Here is a 15,854-nt window from a genome sequence, read left to right as displayed (position 1 = left end):
CTACTTTGCAATTACTTAGCATGTTAGACAACCCTAACCTTAACCCTTAGCCTAGCTAACTTTAGCCACCTAGCTAACGTTAGCCCTGAGTCCAGGTTAGCTAGTAAGGCATCCCAATGACCTAATGAAAGGCTTTATATATATATATATTTATATATATTATTTTTACCCCTTTTATGTGATATCCAATTGGTAGTTACAGTCTTGTCCCATCACTGCAACTCCCGTACGGACTCGGGAGAGGAAAAGGTCGAGAGCCATGCATCCTCCGAAACACGAGCCTGCCAAGTCGCACTGCTTTTTGACACACTGCTTGCTTGACCCAGAAGCCAGCCGCACCATGTCAGCGTGCATGCGCCTGGCCCGCCACAAGAGTCGCTAGAGCGCGATGCGACAAAGACATCGCGGCCGGACAAACCCTCCCCTTAACCAGACGAGGCTGAACCAATTGTGTGCCGCCTCATTGATCTCCCGGTTGCGACCGGCTGCGACAGTGCCCGGGATCAAACCCGGGTTTGTAGTGATGCCTCTAGCTCTGCGATGCAGTGCCTTAGACTGCTGCGCCACTCGGGAGGCCCATGAAAGGCTTTTAACTGAACAAACAACTCTAATGGGCTCCACATCTATAGCACCAGTAGTCAAGTCATTTTGGGTTTGTTCAGTTGGCTGTTTACCGTCTGTTTATTTAGCCTCTGCATGCGCCAGTACCGTGGCAGGTTCTGATAGGGAAAAGTCAGAAAACGCACATGGTACTCGCTAATCCCAGTGGCACCATCAAGTTCCCACCACAACCCACAAACGTCCCCCTCTCCTGTCCCACTTCCCTGTTCACCACACACCCCAGCCAAGGCTGGCCCGTCCCCATCCCGGTGCCCTCTGAGTGGTGCGGCTGGTGAGGGCTGGTTCTTCTTATCTGCCAGGCCCATTAGCCCACACTGATGCCAATGCAGGGGAGCCACAGTTATCCAGTCCTGTTAGATGAATGGCTGCTCTGTTTTATAATAGATCATACGCGCATCAATACACAGTTTTCTGTTATTCATTGGTTTTGCACACTGCACACTCATCTCAGTTTTGAGAAGTTGTTAGCTTAGCTTTCAATTGTCTCGGCCCACTCTTTCTCTCTCTTTCGTTCTCTCTCTCTCCTTCTCAGTTGTTTCGGTCTCTGCGGAAAAGTGGTTGGTTTTGCTGATATTCTTTTAAGACACAATCATCAAAGACAGTTTAGACAATCTAATGATTACATTTAGATGTCTTTATAACACTGTGTGATTGTGCTTCATTTTAATGACCATATTTTGTGTGGAACGTGTGTTCCCTGATCAGGGAACAGATGGCTCAGCAGAAGCATATTTTAACTACCAAATGACTGTTGCTTTCTACATAATGTGGCTGTCTGATGAGGCACTTGAAGTGAACTTCTATTTTCCTGTGAATGGGATATTAATCTTGCCTCTTCCTCTCCCTCTCTCCTCTCCCCTGTCCACAGGCATTATCCACCAGATGAAAGGAGACTATGAAACTGCACTGAAACTGCACAAAACCCACCTCTCCATCGCCCAGGAGCTCACTGACTATGCTGCTCAGGGCCGGGCCTACGGTAACATGGGCAACGCCTACAACGCGTTGGGGGCCTTTGACCAGGCCGTGCGCTACCACCGCCAGGAGCTACAGATCTCCATGGAGGTCAACGACCGAGCCTCCCAGGCCTCCACCCATGGTAACCTGGCCGTGGCCTACCAGGCTCTGGGGGCCCACGATCGCGCCCTGCAGCACTACCAGAACCACCTCAATATCGCCCGTGAGCTGCGAGATGTCCAGAGTGAGGCTCGCGCCCTCGGCAACCTGGGGAACTTCCACTGCTCCCGGGGAGAGTTCCCCCAAGCTGTGCCCTACTACGAGCAGTACCTCCGCTTGTCCCCTGACCTCCAGGACATGGAGAGTGAGGGGAAAGTCTGCCACAACCTGGGCTACGCCCACTACTGCCTGGGAAGCTACCAGGACGCTGTCAAGTACTATGAGCAGGACCTGGCTCTGGCTAAGGACCTGCATGACAAGCTGAGCCAGGCCAAGGCCTACTGTAACCTGGGACTGGCCTTCAAGGCTCTGGGTAACTTCACCAAGGCAGAGGAGTGTCAGAAGTACCTGCTCTCTCTAGCCCAGTCTCTTAATAATGCACAGGCCCGCTTCAGAGCCCTGGGCAACCTGGGGGACATCTTTGTCTGCAAGAAGGATGTGACCGGAGCTATCCAGTTCTATGAGCAGCAGCTAGCCCTGGCTCACCAGGTGAGATTCACTAGGCCCTGATTATAGTAGTCACAGGAAAGGTCTCCACTTTGTCTGCATACAGTAAGAGAGATTAACATGATATACTGTAAGAAAGTCAAGCACTCCATTGATTTTGAAAGGCAGGGTTGTTAAAATGTAATATCATTTGCTGATGCACTGAAATCCTGTCTGTTCTTTGTTTCAGATGAAGGAGCGCAGGATGGAGGCGTGTGCCTACGCTTCCCTGGGTGCCACCTACAGACTGGTGCAGAAGTACGACAAGTCCTTGGGCTACCACACCCAGGAACTGGAGGTGTACCAGGAACTAGGCGATGTTCCCGGGGAGTGTAAAGCCCACGGCCACCTGGCAGCTGTCTACATGGCCCTGGGGAAGTATGCCATGGCCTTCAAGAGCTACGAGGAGCAGCTAGAGCTGGGCCGCAGACTGAAGGACCCGGGCATAGAGGCCCAGGTCTACGGGAACATGGGCATCACCAAGATGAACGTAGGGGTGATGGAGGAGGCTATAGGCTACCTGGAGCAGCAGTTGGCCACCCTGCAGCAGCTGAGTGGCAACGAGGCCGTACTGGACCGGGGCAGGGCCTATGGTAACCTGGGAGACTGTTACGAAGCCTTAGGAGACTTTGAGGAGGCCATTAAATACTACGACCAGTACCTGTCTGTGGCCCAGAGCCTGAACCGCATGCAGGATCAGGAGAAGGCTTACCGAGGTCTGGGCAATGGACACAGGTCAGTGACATCGCTCATTAGCACTACTAAACATACTTAGAAACCTGTAATGTAATTGGTTATACACTGGACAAAAGTATGTGGACACGCCTTCAAATTAGTGGTTTCAGCTATTTCAGCCACAGCTGTTGCTGACAGGTGTATAAAATTGAGCACAAATCCATGCAATCTCCATAGATAGACATTGGCAGTAGAATGGCCTTACTGAAGAGCTCAGTGACTTTCAATGTGGCACTGTCATAGAATGCCACCATTACAAAATGTACATTTGTCACATTTCTGACTTACTAGAGCTGCCCAGTAAGTGCTGTTATTGTGAAGTAGAAACATCTAGGAGCAAATGATGGCTCAGCATGAAGTGGTAGGCCACACAAGCTCATAGAAAGGAGCTGCCAAGTGCTGAAGCACATAGTGAGTGAAAATCATCTGTCCTCAGTTGTAACACTCACTACCGAGTTCCAAACTGCCTCTGGAAGCAAAGTCAGCACAATAACTGTTTGTTGGGAGCTTCATGAAATGTGTTTCCATGGCCAAGCAGGCGCAGTTGGCAAGTTGATTAAGAATAAATTCTTAAGGAATGGGTTGGGTTAACTGCCTGGGGCAGAATGACAGATTTGTACCTTGTTAGCTCAGGGATTTGAACTTGCAACCTTCTGGTTAGTAGCCCAATGCTCTAACCACTAGGCTACCCTGCCGCCCCAATGGTGTAAAGCTCGCGGCCATTGGACTCTGGAGCAGTGGAAACGCGTTCTCTGGAGTGCTGAATCACGCTTCACCTTCAGGCAGTCCGACAGACAGATCTGAGTTTGGACGAGTGCATAGTGCCAACTGTAAAGTTTGGTGGAGGATGAATAATGGCCTGGGGCTGTTGTCATGGTTCGGTTCGGCCCCTTAGGTCCAGTGAAAGTTAATCTTAACGCTACAGCATACAATTACATTCTAGACAATTCTGTGCTTCCAACTTGTGGCAACAGTTTAGGGAAGGCCCTTTCCTGTTTCAGCATGACAATGCCCCCATGCACAAAGCCAGGTCCATACAGAAATGGTTTGTCGAGATCGGTGTGGAAGAACTTGATTTGCCTGAACAGAGCCCTGATCTCAACCCCATCGAAGACCTTTGGGATTAAATGGAAAGCCAACTGCGAGCCAGGCCTAATCACCCAACATCAGTGCCCGACCTCACTAATGCTCTTGTTGCTGAATGGAAGCAAGTCCCCACAGCAATGTTCCAACATCGAGTGGAAAGCCTTCCCAGAAGAGTGGAGGCTGTTACAGCAGCAAAGGGGGGACCAACTCCATTTAATTCCCTAGATTTTGGAATGAGATGTTCGACGAACAGGTGTCCACATACTTTTGGTAATGTAGTGTAGCTCCCTATCAGGTCACTCAGTAGGTAAATGATGCTAATTTGCTTTAGCCCTAACATCATACAGAATATTGGCGTTTCTCTCACTCCCTGCAGTAACTCCACTTTTCCCACTGAATGAGCCACTTAGATACTGTTCCAGGTAAGCACTGTCATCTGTCCAAATGTCCTCTTCTTGAAGTAGTGATTGGAATAAAGTGTCACTAAAGGATTGGATTGGGTATACAGGGTGTCTCTGCAGCTCTCCACTGAACAGTACTGTAGCTCTATAATGAAAATCTGTGGTTGGATGAAAAGCACTCTAAAACCATGAAATCTCTGATTGCCTGTTACGAAAAGCTAATATCTGAATCATAGATGAAGAGTCCTGCTGAGGAAAGTAGAAATAGAACATGAATTTGTCTTTTTCTCGGTTAATAATAATTTTTTATTTAACCTTTATTTAACTTTATTTAAATTTAAAGGCATCATATTTCTAATACACCTAAGCCACCATTGCAATCAGAAAGCCATTCTGCATGGGCCTCCTGAGTGGCACAGCGGTCTAAGGCACTGCATCTCAGAGCTAGAGGCGTCTCTATAGACCCGGGTTCGATCCCGGGCTGCATCGCAACCGGCTGTAATTGGGAGTCCCATAGGGAGGTGCACAATTGGCCCAACGTTCTCCGTGTTAGGGGAGGGTTTGTCCGGGGGGGGCTTTACTTGGCTCATCGTGCTCTAGCGACTCCTTGTGGCGTGTCGGGAGTCCTGCAGACTGACCTCGGTCGTTAGTTAAATGGTGTTTCCTCCGACACATTTGTGCGGCTGGCTTCTGAGATAAACGGGCAGGTGTTAAGAAGCGCAGTTTGGCATGTCATGTTTCGGAGGACACCTCCCAAACCCGTTGGGGAGTTGCAGTGATGAGACAAGATCGAAAAAAATCGGCCTTTGAATAAGTTGCCAATATCAATTTATTGTGGTGACAGATAATTTGCTAATAATCATAGTAATCCTCCTAGCCCGCTACTGTTTTTTGTTGTTGCGCTGCACTTCAGGACCACCATAGTTTAGAGACACCTTGACGGTCGGTGTTGAGGATCCTGAGGCTGAGTGAGGCTGGTGCTGGCTGCTTCAGCACTGAGCCTACTGGCCCCCAGCTGATCGGTATGCAAAGAGGCTTTGGCAGACAGACGTCTGAAACCGGGGGAATCGCAGTTAATTCGAGACAACCTTTTACGTTCTTTCTATTTTCTCCACTTTCTCCCCCCGCGAGAGTCTGATAACATCCTGATAGAATACAGGGCGAAACAAAAAGTGGTGGCAGCAACGGAGTCCTAATTTCAGAGAATATTTTTCCCTCTTATTGTGCATCAACAGCAAGCCACCGTAACAATCAGACAGAACCCTGCATTAGCCATGCATGAGCTGACTGGGGAAGAACGTAAATCTGACTCCTATCATCCTCACTTCCTCCTCTCTCTATCCCCCTCGCACTCTCGCGCTCCATCTTTCTCTCCCAGAGACTTTACTCAACCAGCTCACATTAACACACACCATTAATTAATCTCAAGCCTTTTATTCTTTTAATGGTCCTTTTCAAATGACATCGAGCAATTGTTGCTCTGCTGGGGAATGTGAAAATTGGCTATTTGCAAGGTTTCTGCAGCGTGAGCAAAGCATTCAAGAGAACAAAACCGTGGTATGAATGCAGGTCTTAGCCAGTGTGTAAAGCTTATTCACAGAGATAGACAGAACCTGTATCCATGTGACATCCCATCTAGGCCAGTTGGAGGGTGAATTTATTAGCTAGCCCCCCCCCCCCCCCAACCCATTGTATCATTACTTCAGCCCTTCCTCTTCCCCCTACACACATATTAACAATGGTCATCAAAATTGTTAAAAGGTTTTAAAAACAATTGCAACAGACAGTGGATATAGATACTCCAATCGTTTAGAATTTTTATAATCCATCAGATATTGACTAAATTATAACACATCAAATATTTTACTGGCAGGGACAACTCAATCAAGTTTGCTGTGTTAGGCCTGATTAACAACAACGATGAGACAGGCTACAGGGAGGAGGTGAGAGCCCTGGAAGAGTGGTGCCATGAAAATAACCTCTCCCTCAACACCAACAAAACTAAGGAGCTGATCGTGGATTACAGGAGACAGCAGAGAGAGAACGCCCTCATCCACATCGACAGGGCCACAGTGGAGAGGGTAAAAAGCTTTAAGATCCTTGGCGTGGACATCACTGACAACCTGAAATGGTCCCTTCACACAGACAGAGTGGTAAAGAAGGTGCAACAGCACCTTTATCAACTTCAGGAGGCTGAAGAAATTTGGCCTGTCCCCTAAAATCCTCACAAACTTCTACTACTGATGCACCATTGAGAGCGTCCTGTCGGGCTGTATCACGCGCCTGGTATGGGGATTGCACCGTCCACAACCGCAGGGCTCTCCAGAGGGCGGTGCGGTCAGCCCAACGCATCACCGCTGGCACACTGCCTGCCCTCCAGGACATCTACAGCACGAAATGTCACAGGAAGATGATCAAGGACCTCGGCCACCCGAGCTACGGCCTGTTCATCCAGCTACCATCTAGAAGGTGGAGACAGCACAGGCTCATCAAATCTGGGACCGAGAGACTGAAACAGTTTCTATCTCCAGTCCATCAGACTGTTAAATAGTCACCCGGTACTCAACCCTGCACCTTAGAGACTGCTGACACCTTATACAGTATGAATACACTGAATGTATAAAACATTAGGAACACCTGCTCTTTCCATGACATAAACCGGGTTGGATGTGCGTTGTCAAGAAGCAGTGCGGTTCGGTTGGGTTGTGTTTCGTAGGACGCATGGCTCTCGACCTTCGTCTCTCCCGAGTCCGTACGGGATTTGCAGCGATGAGACAAGACAGTAACTACTACCAATTGGATACCACGAAATTGAATGCACCTTAGACTTGCCATCTTAGAATGCACTCATATATACATTTTGTTATTGTATCAGGTATTTGTTTTATTGTATCAGGTAAGTCGCTCTGGATAAGAGCGTCTGCTAAATGACTTAAATGTAAATGTAAATGTATTTGTTTTATATGTGTCTAATTTTCAGAAATTCATCAGGTGCTGTAACCACAACACTTCCTCTGTCTACACTACCTGCACTGTCTAGACTGCCTCGTTAATTACTGTTGTCACATTCTTTTGCATAATTCAACAAGTATGTGCATAGCAGGATACCATCGGATTAAAAATCAACTCTAGATTACGTCTATACATACTTTACATTGTTTGGGAGATCAAACATAATATCACTATAATTCTAGTGTTCATTTTCGGAAGTTGCTTTCATTTCAGCCCATCTAATTTGTGAACATTTCAACTGCATAATTTTGTATTTATTTTTATTCCACCAAAGAAAATAAACACCCATCAAAATAAAGTTATCTTCTCTTTTCTTGTGATGTAAGTGTCGTGAAGGTGCATTAAATCCCTGACAAAGCTTTAGCGTTTTTCTAGATTAAACGGAAAGACAGTGTATTCCATTGAGGACAGTGAGTCCATTTCGGCCATTACTGGAGTGTGTTTGACAGGTCATTACAAACGATTCCGCAGTCGTAATTTTAACGGGGAATACGACAGGCACAAGCAACAATATGAAAGAGTCACAGGAGTAAAATGAAAGCAATCAATCAAGTGGATTTTGCAAACAGGAAGTAGATGGCTGAAAAAGACAGATCCTCAGATGGGCAGGGCATGCATGTTGCTACACACACACACGCGCGCACACACGCACACACGCGCGCACACACACACACACACACACACACAAACACACACACAGTCCTCAGAGAGTCATCTGCTGTGCTTTTTGTTGGGAATCTGAATATTCATTACCACTGAAATGATGCAGACCTTGGCAAATGGCATAGTTCCTGCACTTGTGACAATGCAATGTGTGTTCCTCATTCTTCCCTTATTGCACAATGTGGCCATATGTGCAGATGAGATAAAAGCTGTACTACTATCCCCCTGATAGGAGATAAGGAGAGAGGAACAGGGTGACAGTGAGAGGGGAGCGCTAGGAGTACACAGTCTCTGTGGCACAAGTCTGTTTGTTCATAGCACCAGATGGCAATTACAGGGTGTTTTAGTAGGCATATAATGTAGTCAACTGAACTCTATCCCTGCCTTCCCAGTTAACCCACATCTCTGTCCTTCCCCACTGTTTGATTCCCCTCGTCCTGCCCTGACTCTGTGTCTCCCCCTCAGGGCGATGGGTAACCTGCAGCAGTCCCTGGTTTGCTTTGAGAAGCGGCTGGTGGTGGCCCATGAGTTGGGGGAGTGTGGCGGGAAGGCCCAGGCCTACGGGGAGCTGGGGGCGCTCCACAGCCAGCTGGGGAACTATGAACAGGCCATCTCCTGTCTTGAGCGCCAGCTAGGCATTGCCCGCGATACCCAGGACCGCCCACTAGAGGGCGACGCCAGCTGTGGCCTGGGTGTGGTTTACCAGTCCATGGGGGAGTACGAGACAGCCCTGCGCTGCCACCAGAGTGACTTGGAGATCGCAGAGGAGACGGGCAGTCCCGCCCGACAGGGCCGCGCCTATGGCAACCTGGGCCTCACCTATGAGTTACTGGGTAACTATGAGCGTGCGGTGGTGTTCCAGGAGCAGCATCTGAGTGTTGCAGCTCAGACCAACGACCTGGCAGCCAAGACCCTGGCCTACGGTAGCCTGGGGAGGACACACCATGCACTGCAGAACTACTCACAGGCTGTAATGTATCTGCAGGAAGGTGAGTGGTGTGGTTGTGGAATAGAAGGGAGGATGGGTTACTCATATAGATATATATACTGTACAATAATAATACTGTGCTCCATAGACTACATAGACTTTAGTGACATGAAAGGTGTTGGGACAGCTTCCACAGGAGAATATCTATCTGACAGGCAAGAATTAAACACATACTATATGCAATTTCTTGAAGTAAAGCCAGGTTATAATTCTCCCAACAGCTGCAATGTTTGTCAATAGGCTTATATTTTGTGATTATATTGTTTGTGTTTTTCTGTGAGTATTTGTCAATGTGAGGGTGTTTTTGTGTGGGTGTCATTGTGCATTTTAGTTTTGTGTGTGGTGTGTGTGGTGTGTGTGGTGTGTGTGGTGTGCGTGGTGTGCGTGTGGTGTGTTTGTGCATGCACACATTTGTATATGATTTGGTGTGTGTGAGCTCATCTCCATGCTGCATGGTGAGGCATTTAGCATGTTTACTGGCTCCTATTCTTCACACCTCTATATCCCCTCTCTCAGATGGCACTTTCAAATGAGCTGCCAAAGGATCTTTTCACACACTGTGGCTGACAGACTCTTGCCTCTCACACTTCATTGTCCTCAACAGATAATGGTGAAATAAAAAGCTGCAGCCCTGGCTGTCTAAAGCTCATTATGCCAGTAACAGTGCAGGGAGTGTTTGTCACAGGGATGACGGAACAAGAAGCAGCGTGCAATGCTTCGTGGAAGCTGTTAGGTGGCCACCAGATCCATTTACAAGCGTTATGCAGAGGCAGACCCATGGCATTACACTCCAAAGCCTGTTTCCACCCAGGGAGAATTATCTCTCTGGGTTTATAGGTTGTTTCATCATTCCTCCTCTAAGGAAGATATGAACAGGATTACCTTCCCTAGCCTTTCCTCTCCTGTCCTATAAGCCACCAGTGCTTGTAGTGACCTAGACATCGTTCCTTGTCGTTGCTTGTTGGGCTTTAATGGAAACAAGGAGGCAGGCCACTCTATCTCTTCCATGTCCCATTCCTGTCCCCTGCTCTGTCCTTACATTGTTCCTTGGTCCAGCTTTGAAAAAGAACACTACCTTCCCTATCCTTGACAGCCAATTATTTTTGGCCAACCGACCCAGACCTAAAAGTTGGCCCTTTTTTTCCTTCTTTCCCCTCCATTTTCTTTTCATGCTGCACTGCTTGTTTTTTGTTTTTGCTTCCTGAAAAAGATGAATTGGAAGGAGGCCTAAGAAAGGAGAACCACTCGAGGGCCTATAGTGACAGCATGTGACCTCAGCAATGCGTGTGGTTGTTTGTGTGTGTGTGTGTGTGTGTGTGTGTGTGTGTGTGTGTGTGTGAGTGTGAGTGTGTGTGTGTACATGCCTCACAGTAGGAGGGAGAGAGACACAGCAGTGTGAATGCCTGCAGTATTCTTTTATCATTATTATAATTGTTTATATCATTTATAATTAGGTGACACTTTGTGACACTGTGTGTGTGTGTGTGTTTAAATATTTGCATATATGCATTGTATAATGAGAGAGAGAGAGAGAGAGAGATTACCCTGCAGCAAGCGTGTATGTGTGTGTATGTGTGTGTGTGTGTGTGTGTGTGTGTGTCACAGGGTGCATGGGCCCCCGGGGGGCTCTAGTGAATCTCTTCACCAGCTGTCAGGCAGCCTTTAAAGTGTTCTCTAGTTGCTCTTCAGGGTGCAGCCAGCCACAGAGCCACCACCACATCCTTATGTCAGCCACCACTACGTCACTGTGCCTGCATGGCACACCGAAGGTACACACGCTGACAGTGACGGCGAGAGATTGACACCGTTAGAGAGGGAAGCATGTGGGAAGAGATAGCAAGAGTATGCAATGCAGATGCATACATCTTCATGTAGGATAATTCTACAAAGTGTCAACCGCACTATAAGAAAAAGACATGGCATTTTTTGATGGATCATGAGTCTTCTTCATAGAGAGAGGGAGAGGGAGGGAGAGAGAGTGTGTGAGAGTGACTCGGAGAGATGGAGGGAGATGTGAATGGTGAGGGTGCAGATCAGTTCTCTCTCTTAAGCTCCAGACTCTAATGAAACCTGAGTAGGACTGAGGCTAGTGGAGGGCAGATAGACCGAGAGAAAGAGAGGAGAGGGGAGAGAAAGACAGCAAGAGAGAGAGAGAGAGAGAGAGAGAGAGAGAAACAGAGAGGCGAGGTTGGGAAGGGAGAGGGTGAAGGAGAGGGTTTAGAGAGTTCTGAAAGAATGACAGAGAGCTGGAGGAGGGAGAAAGAGGGCAGAGAGAGATAAGAGAGGGTGTATTGAGAGAGTTAGGGAGTGTGAGCGAGAGAGAGAGAGAGAGAGAGACAGGAGAAGGGAGAAAGAGGGAAGAGAGGGAGAAGAGGATAGATAAGGAGAGGGGGGGAGTGTTGCAGGCTTCAAAGGCATCCGTCTCTCTGAGGGTGTACTCACAGAGCAGAGCAGCCCTGGGCCTGGTGGAATAGGAAGAGTGTAGGTCGGGTGTTCCTTCCTGGTCACGCTCTGTGTTCTTTTCTTATCTGGGTCAGACTCACACACACTGTTTTCCAGGAATGACTAGAAACGCGAGGAGAGTTAGATGAGGGCTGCTTGATATCATGGCCCATTTTTCTCTCCCCTCCACCAAAACGTGTTTTCCCCTAGTCACAGAGGAATAGAGTAGATACATTATATTCTAATACCTACATAATATAAACCTTGTAGCCACAGACTTATTAGCAGCCCAAATCATAGCTAAGATTTCCTGCTGCGCTGTTAGCACCTGGTAGGTGACATGTGGCCCAGTGTCTGTCCTTTCTTATCATTTCCCTTCGTGGAGTGTCTGTTTCATCACAGTAATTGGGTGAAACCAAGCAGTCGGTGGGCAGGCTGTTGACACATGCAGACATGTGACATACACATCACCGCTTGAGGGATTGAAAGGGGAAAACAAACGTTATTCTCGCCAGGTGATCTGACAAAACCACGCTAACTGAACACAAAAATCTCCCCGGGGTCCGGCTGAATCTCAGAACCAATGTATGGACCAGTGCGATAAGCCATACGAACAGTTTCAACACAGGATTCTAGCCTCTGTGTGTGTTGTATTTCCAGTGTGTGTGTGGCTGAGTGGATGATATGTGTTGTTTTTTGCTCTAATGTGTATACCTTCCATGTGTAATCGAACATTACAGAAGTCTCTAGACTCTATTAAACATATTATGTTTGCTTAGTCTCCCACTTGCTTTATATAGAAGCATTATGGGTGTGTTTGTGTTTGCTCAGCCACTCGATCCTTACCATTGATTACTAGGCACTCAGATTAGTGCTCTAACAGCGTCATACTGTGTGTCTGGGAGTGGGTGTGTTTGTGTTTATGTGTGATGCCCAGACTGAGTGGGATTTTACAACTGAAGCTTGTTTACTGTCAGAGTATCAGTACCATGCTTACATCTGTTACCCTGGAAGATACCTGCCTGCCCATAGCTCTAAATTATTTCTAATGTCTCTCGCAACCAGGCCTACGGCTGGCGGAGCAGCTGGCTCGGCGTGAGGATGAGGCTAAGATCCACCATCGTCTGGGGCTGTCTCTGTGGGCCAGTGGGAACCTGGAGGAGGCCCAGCACCAGGTATACATCTGACCTCTCCTCACACACAACATACACAGGGTTGCCTGTCTGCGTGTGTAGCGAGAGACCGTGGATAATGATGCGGAAGATTGACATTTTATTCACCCTCTTATTCATTGTGACTTACAGTTAGTGCATTCATTTTAAGATAGGTAGGTGAGACAACCACATATCTCAGTCATAGGAAGTAAAAATGTTCCTCAATAAAGTAGCTATCAGCAAAGGCAGTGCTAGTAAGAAAAGGTAAATAGTGACTGTTAGTTCACAAAAGTCATGGTGCTCGTTATTTTTTTGGAGGGGGGGCAGTGGGATTATTTAAAATACTCTTTGAAGAGGTAGGGTTTCAGACATTTTCAGAAGATGGGCAGGGCCTCTGATGTTCCACCATTGGGGTGTCAGGACAGAGAAGAGCTTTTACTGGGCTGAGTGGGAGCTGCCCCAGTCCTATCTATCTATCTATCTATCTATCTATCTATCTATCTATCTATCCATCTATCCATCTATCCATCTATCCATCTATCCATCTATCCATCTATCCATCTCTCCATCTCTCCATCTCTCCATCTCTCTCTCAATTTAAAGGGCCTTTATTGGCATGGGAAATGTACATTGTCAATGCATGTGTAATAAACAAAAGTGAGAAGACACAAAACAACATCAACACAAAACTTAGAATTGAACAGTAAATATTGCATTTCAAAAGGTTTAAAATCCGCTATGTACAGGGATCCCTCTCTCTCTCATCTCTATCACAATGACCTTATCCCCATAACCCTCAGACTTAACAGATGTTCGCCAAAGCAACACTATTTTGTCATTTCACACCCAAGTTCTTTCCCCAGGCAACTCTAATGTTTGGGATATTTCCTCCAGTCAGTGTAGCTGTCATGGTGGTGTGTTGTCGGGAAAGGAAAGGACACACTGTAGTTGTCCTCAGTGTGTAGGTTAGATGATTATTCATGAGGAAGCAGGGAGGGCTTTACTGCTGGTGGTAAAGCTATATGACCTTGGTAAATAGCCTGACCCACTTCAGGGCTGATTTACATAGCCAACTATGTCCCACTATGCAATATTACTGCACTTAATATTCATACAGCATCCGTACTGTTGGAATGAGATGACTTGACCTCATGTTCGACCGTTTAAACCTAATTGTGTTTCAACACCCTCACTCTGATCCGCCGTGTCCTCTGTGACCTGCCCACGGTTCAGTCAGATTTGTGATGAATACATGGTTTCATATTGTCGCATGGGATTAATAGATGAATGTTGAGTGCAGTGTGGTGGGTTTGATGTTTTACTGCTCATAACTTCTATCAGAGAGGGTGAACGTAGCCCTGGGGAAAATACATGATGAGAGTCATTTTAGGCATCGTGATGGGGTCTACATGTGCAACTGTCAGTGTGAAAATGCCTGATAAAAGTTACGGTAATCATGGGATGTATTGCGTGCACACATGGCAGTGTAAATGTCCTAGGCCCCTATACTGATGTTAGCTTTACAGCATCGAGGCGGGACATTGCGAGCACAGCACTTTTGGGATTGTTTTCTTTTAATCTGTGAAGGGTGAGGTTGGCCCCGGGGGGGAGGTGGTGTGAGAAATGAGTTTTCATCTTAAAGGGATGTCTGTGTGCCCAAAAGATTGAGCTAGCTTTGCAGGAATCAGCCTGCAGCTCTATCAGCAGAATCAGACAGCCCGGACTGGACTTCTAGCACTAATGCTGCACAACCACACTCTGCTCTCCCAGTGCTCTCTCTTCCTCTCTCTCCTCTCGTCTGACATACTTTAGTGGCCTGGATAGCTTTAACCAACTCACCATACACACACACACACACACACACACACACACACACACACACACACACACACACACACACACACACACACACACACACATATAATATAATATATATATATAATATATATATATATGCCTGATTCCATCCCTTCAATGTGCCAGTCCCAGGGCTACAGCTATCTGAATGTTTGGTGTGCATAGTTCAATCTCACTTCTGGCCTCATACAGACTGGCTGTGGAGGTGGAACATTCTCAGTCTTCTTGAAGGCCTGCCAACAGAAGAGGAATAGGAAACCAATAACAACTCCCATGAATCAGCACTCCTGATTGGCTTGGCAGCACAGCCTCCGCCCACAATGTGTCTGCCCTCCCACCTTTGTCTCTCCCTCTTCTTCTTCCTCTCCAGCCTGATTGTTAGTGTCTGAGACTGAACAGAGAAAAGATGTGGAGCATCTTTGAGATGAGACAGGAGGACAGCTGAGGTGAATATCAGAGCTGTGTCCATCAGGCCCAATATCACAAAACCATGATTTGGACTGAGTTGCCTGATCTGAGTTGCCTGATCTGAGTTGCCTGATTCAGCTACAGACTTCCAGGAGTCTGTTACAGACATGTGCCGCGTCAATACGTCCTAGAGCCGCCCATAACAGCCGCGGGCCTATGCTATGGACGAAGGCTGAGGTAGAGTGCAGTTTGTGAAACCAAGAGACATAACGGTTTAAGCTACAGACTATTATGACCCCACCATGGAAAGGCTCTCACGAACACGTCCGAGGGGATTTGTTTTGCTCTACGACGCTCACATGCCGCAGGACTCGTTAGAATGTAAGGGTTTTTCTTCAAAGGAGATCATGCAGAAATATTGCATTGTGATGGTTCCTGATGTTTACCTGACCTTAATAAATTCACATAGTTACTGTCACAAACTCGACACAGTTGTCAATGACTAGTTTTCTGTACTTACTGTACTTTTTTCAAATCGGGTTATTGTTTGGCACATCTCATTGTTCGAGTGAGATTAGTCAATAAAACTCATGAATGTAACTTTTCATGTCAAATAATTTTGTCCTGAAAAGAAAAAAGCGGAGCGCTTCAATGTGAGGCTAAATATGAGAGCTTGCCAAAGCAGACACTTAGTGACCGGACTGATGGGCTGATTTGGCTTGGGACTGATCAGGTTAAGAGGGAGAGGGGTAGCAGTGTAGATATCAAGCATAATTTACACCGATGGGGGCTGCTGCCATCTAGTGGCTTCACTTTCTACTGCAA

General features: G+C 47.1%; 1 protein-coding gene across 2 annotated transcripts in view; it reads left to right on the top strand.

The window, feature by feature from the left end:
* The window catches only part of LOC135541777 (tetratricopeptide repeat protein 28-like), a 218,692-nt gene that overhangs the window by 181,032 nt on the left and 21,806 nt on the right, over positions 1-15,854 (top strand). For both annotated transcript variants that reach the window (XM_064968154.1, XM_064968144.1), the window contains exons 6-9: positions 1,490-2,286; positions 2,474-3,018; positions 8,646-9,169; positions 12,676-12,785. In XM_064968154.1, coding sequence (XP_064824226.1) covers positions 1,490-2,286; positions 2,474-3,018; positions 8,646-9,169; positions 12,676-12,785 — 1,976 coding nt within the window. The remainder of the gene's footprint in view (positions 1-1,489; positions 2,287-2,473; positions 3,019-8,645; positions 9,170-12,675; positions 12,786-15,854) is intronic.

This window comes from Oncorhynchus masou, chromosome 1 (assembly GCF_036934945.1).
Source record: "Oncorhynchus masou masou isolate Uvic2021 chromosome 1, UVic_Omas_1.1, whole genome shotgun sequence".
In the NCBI taxonomy this organism is placed as follows: domain Eukaryota; kingdom Metazoa; phylum Chordata; class Actinopteri; order Salmoniformes; family Salmonidae; genus Oncorhynchus; species Oncorhynchus masou.
This window is presented reverse-complemented; position numbering and strand designations above follow the sequence as displayed.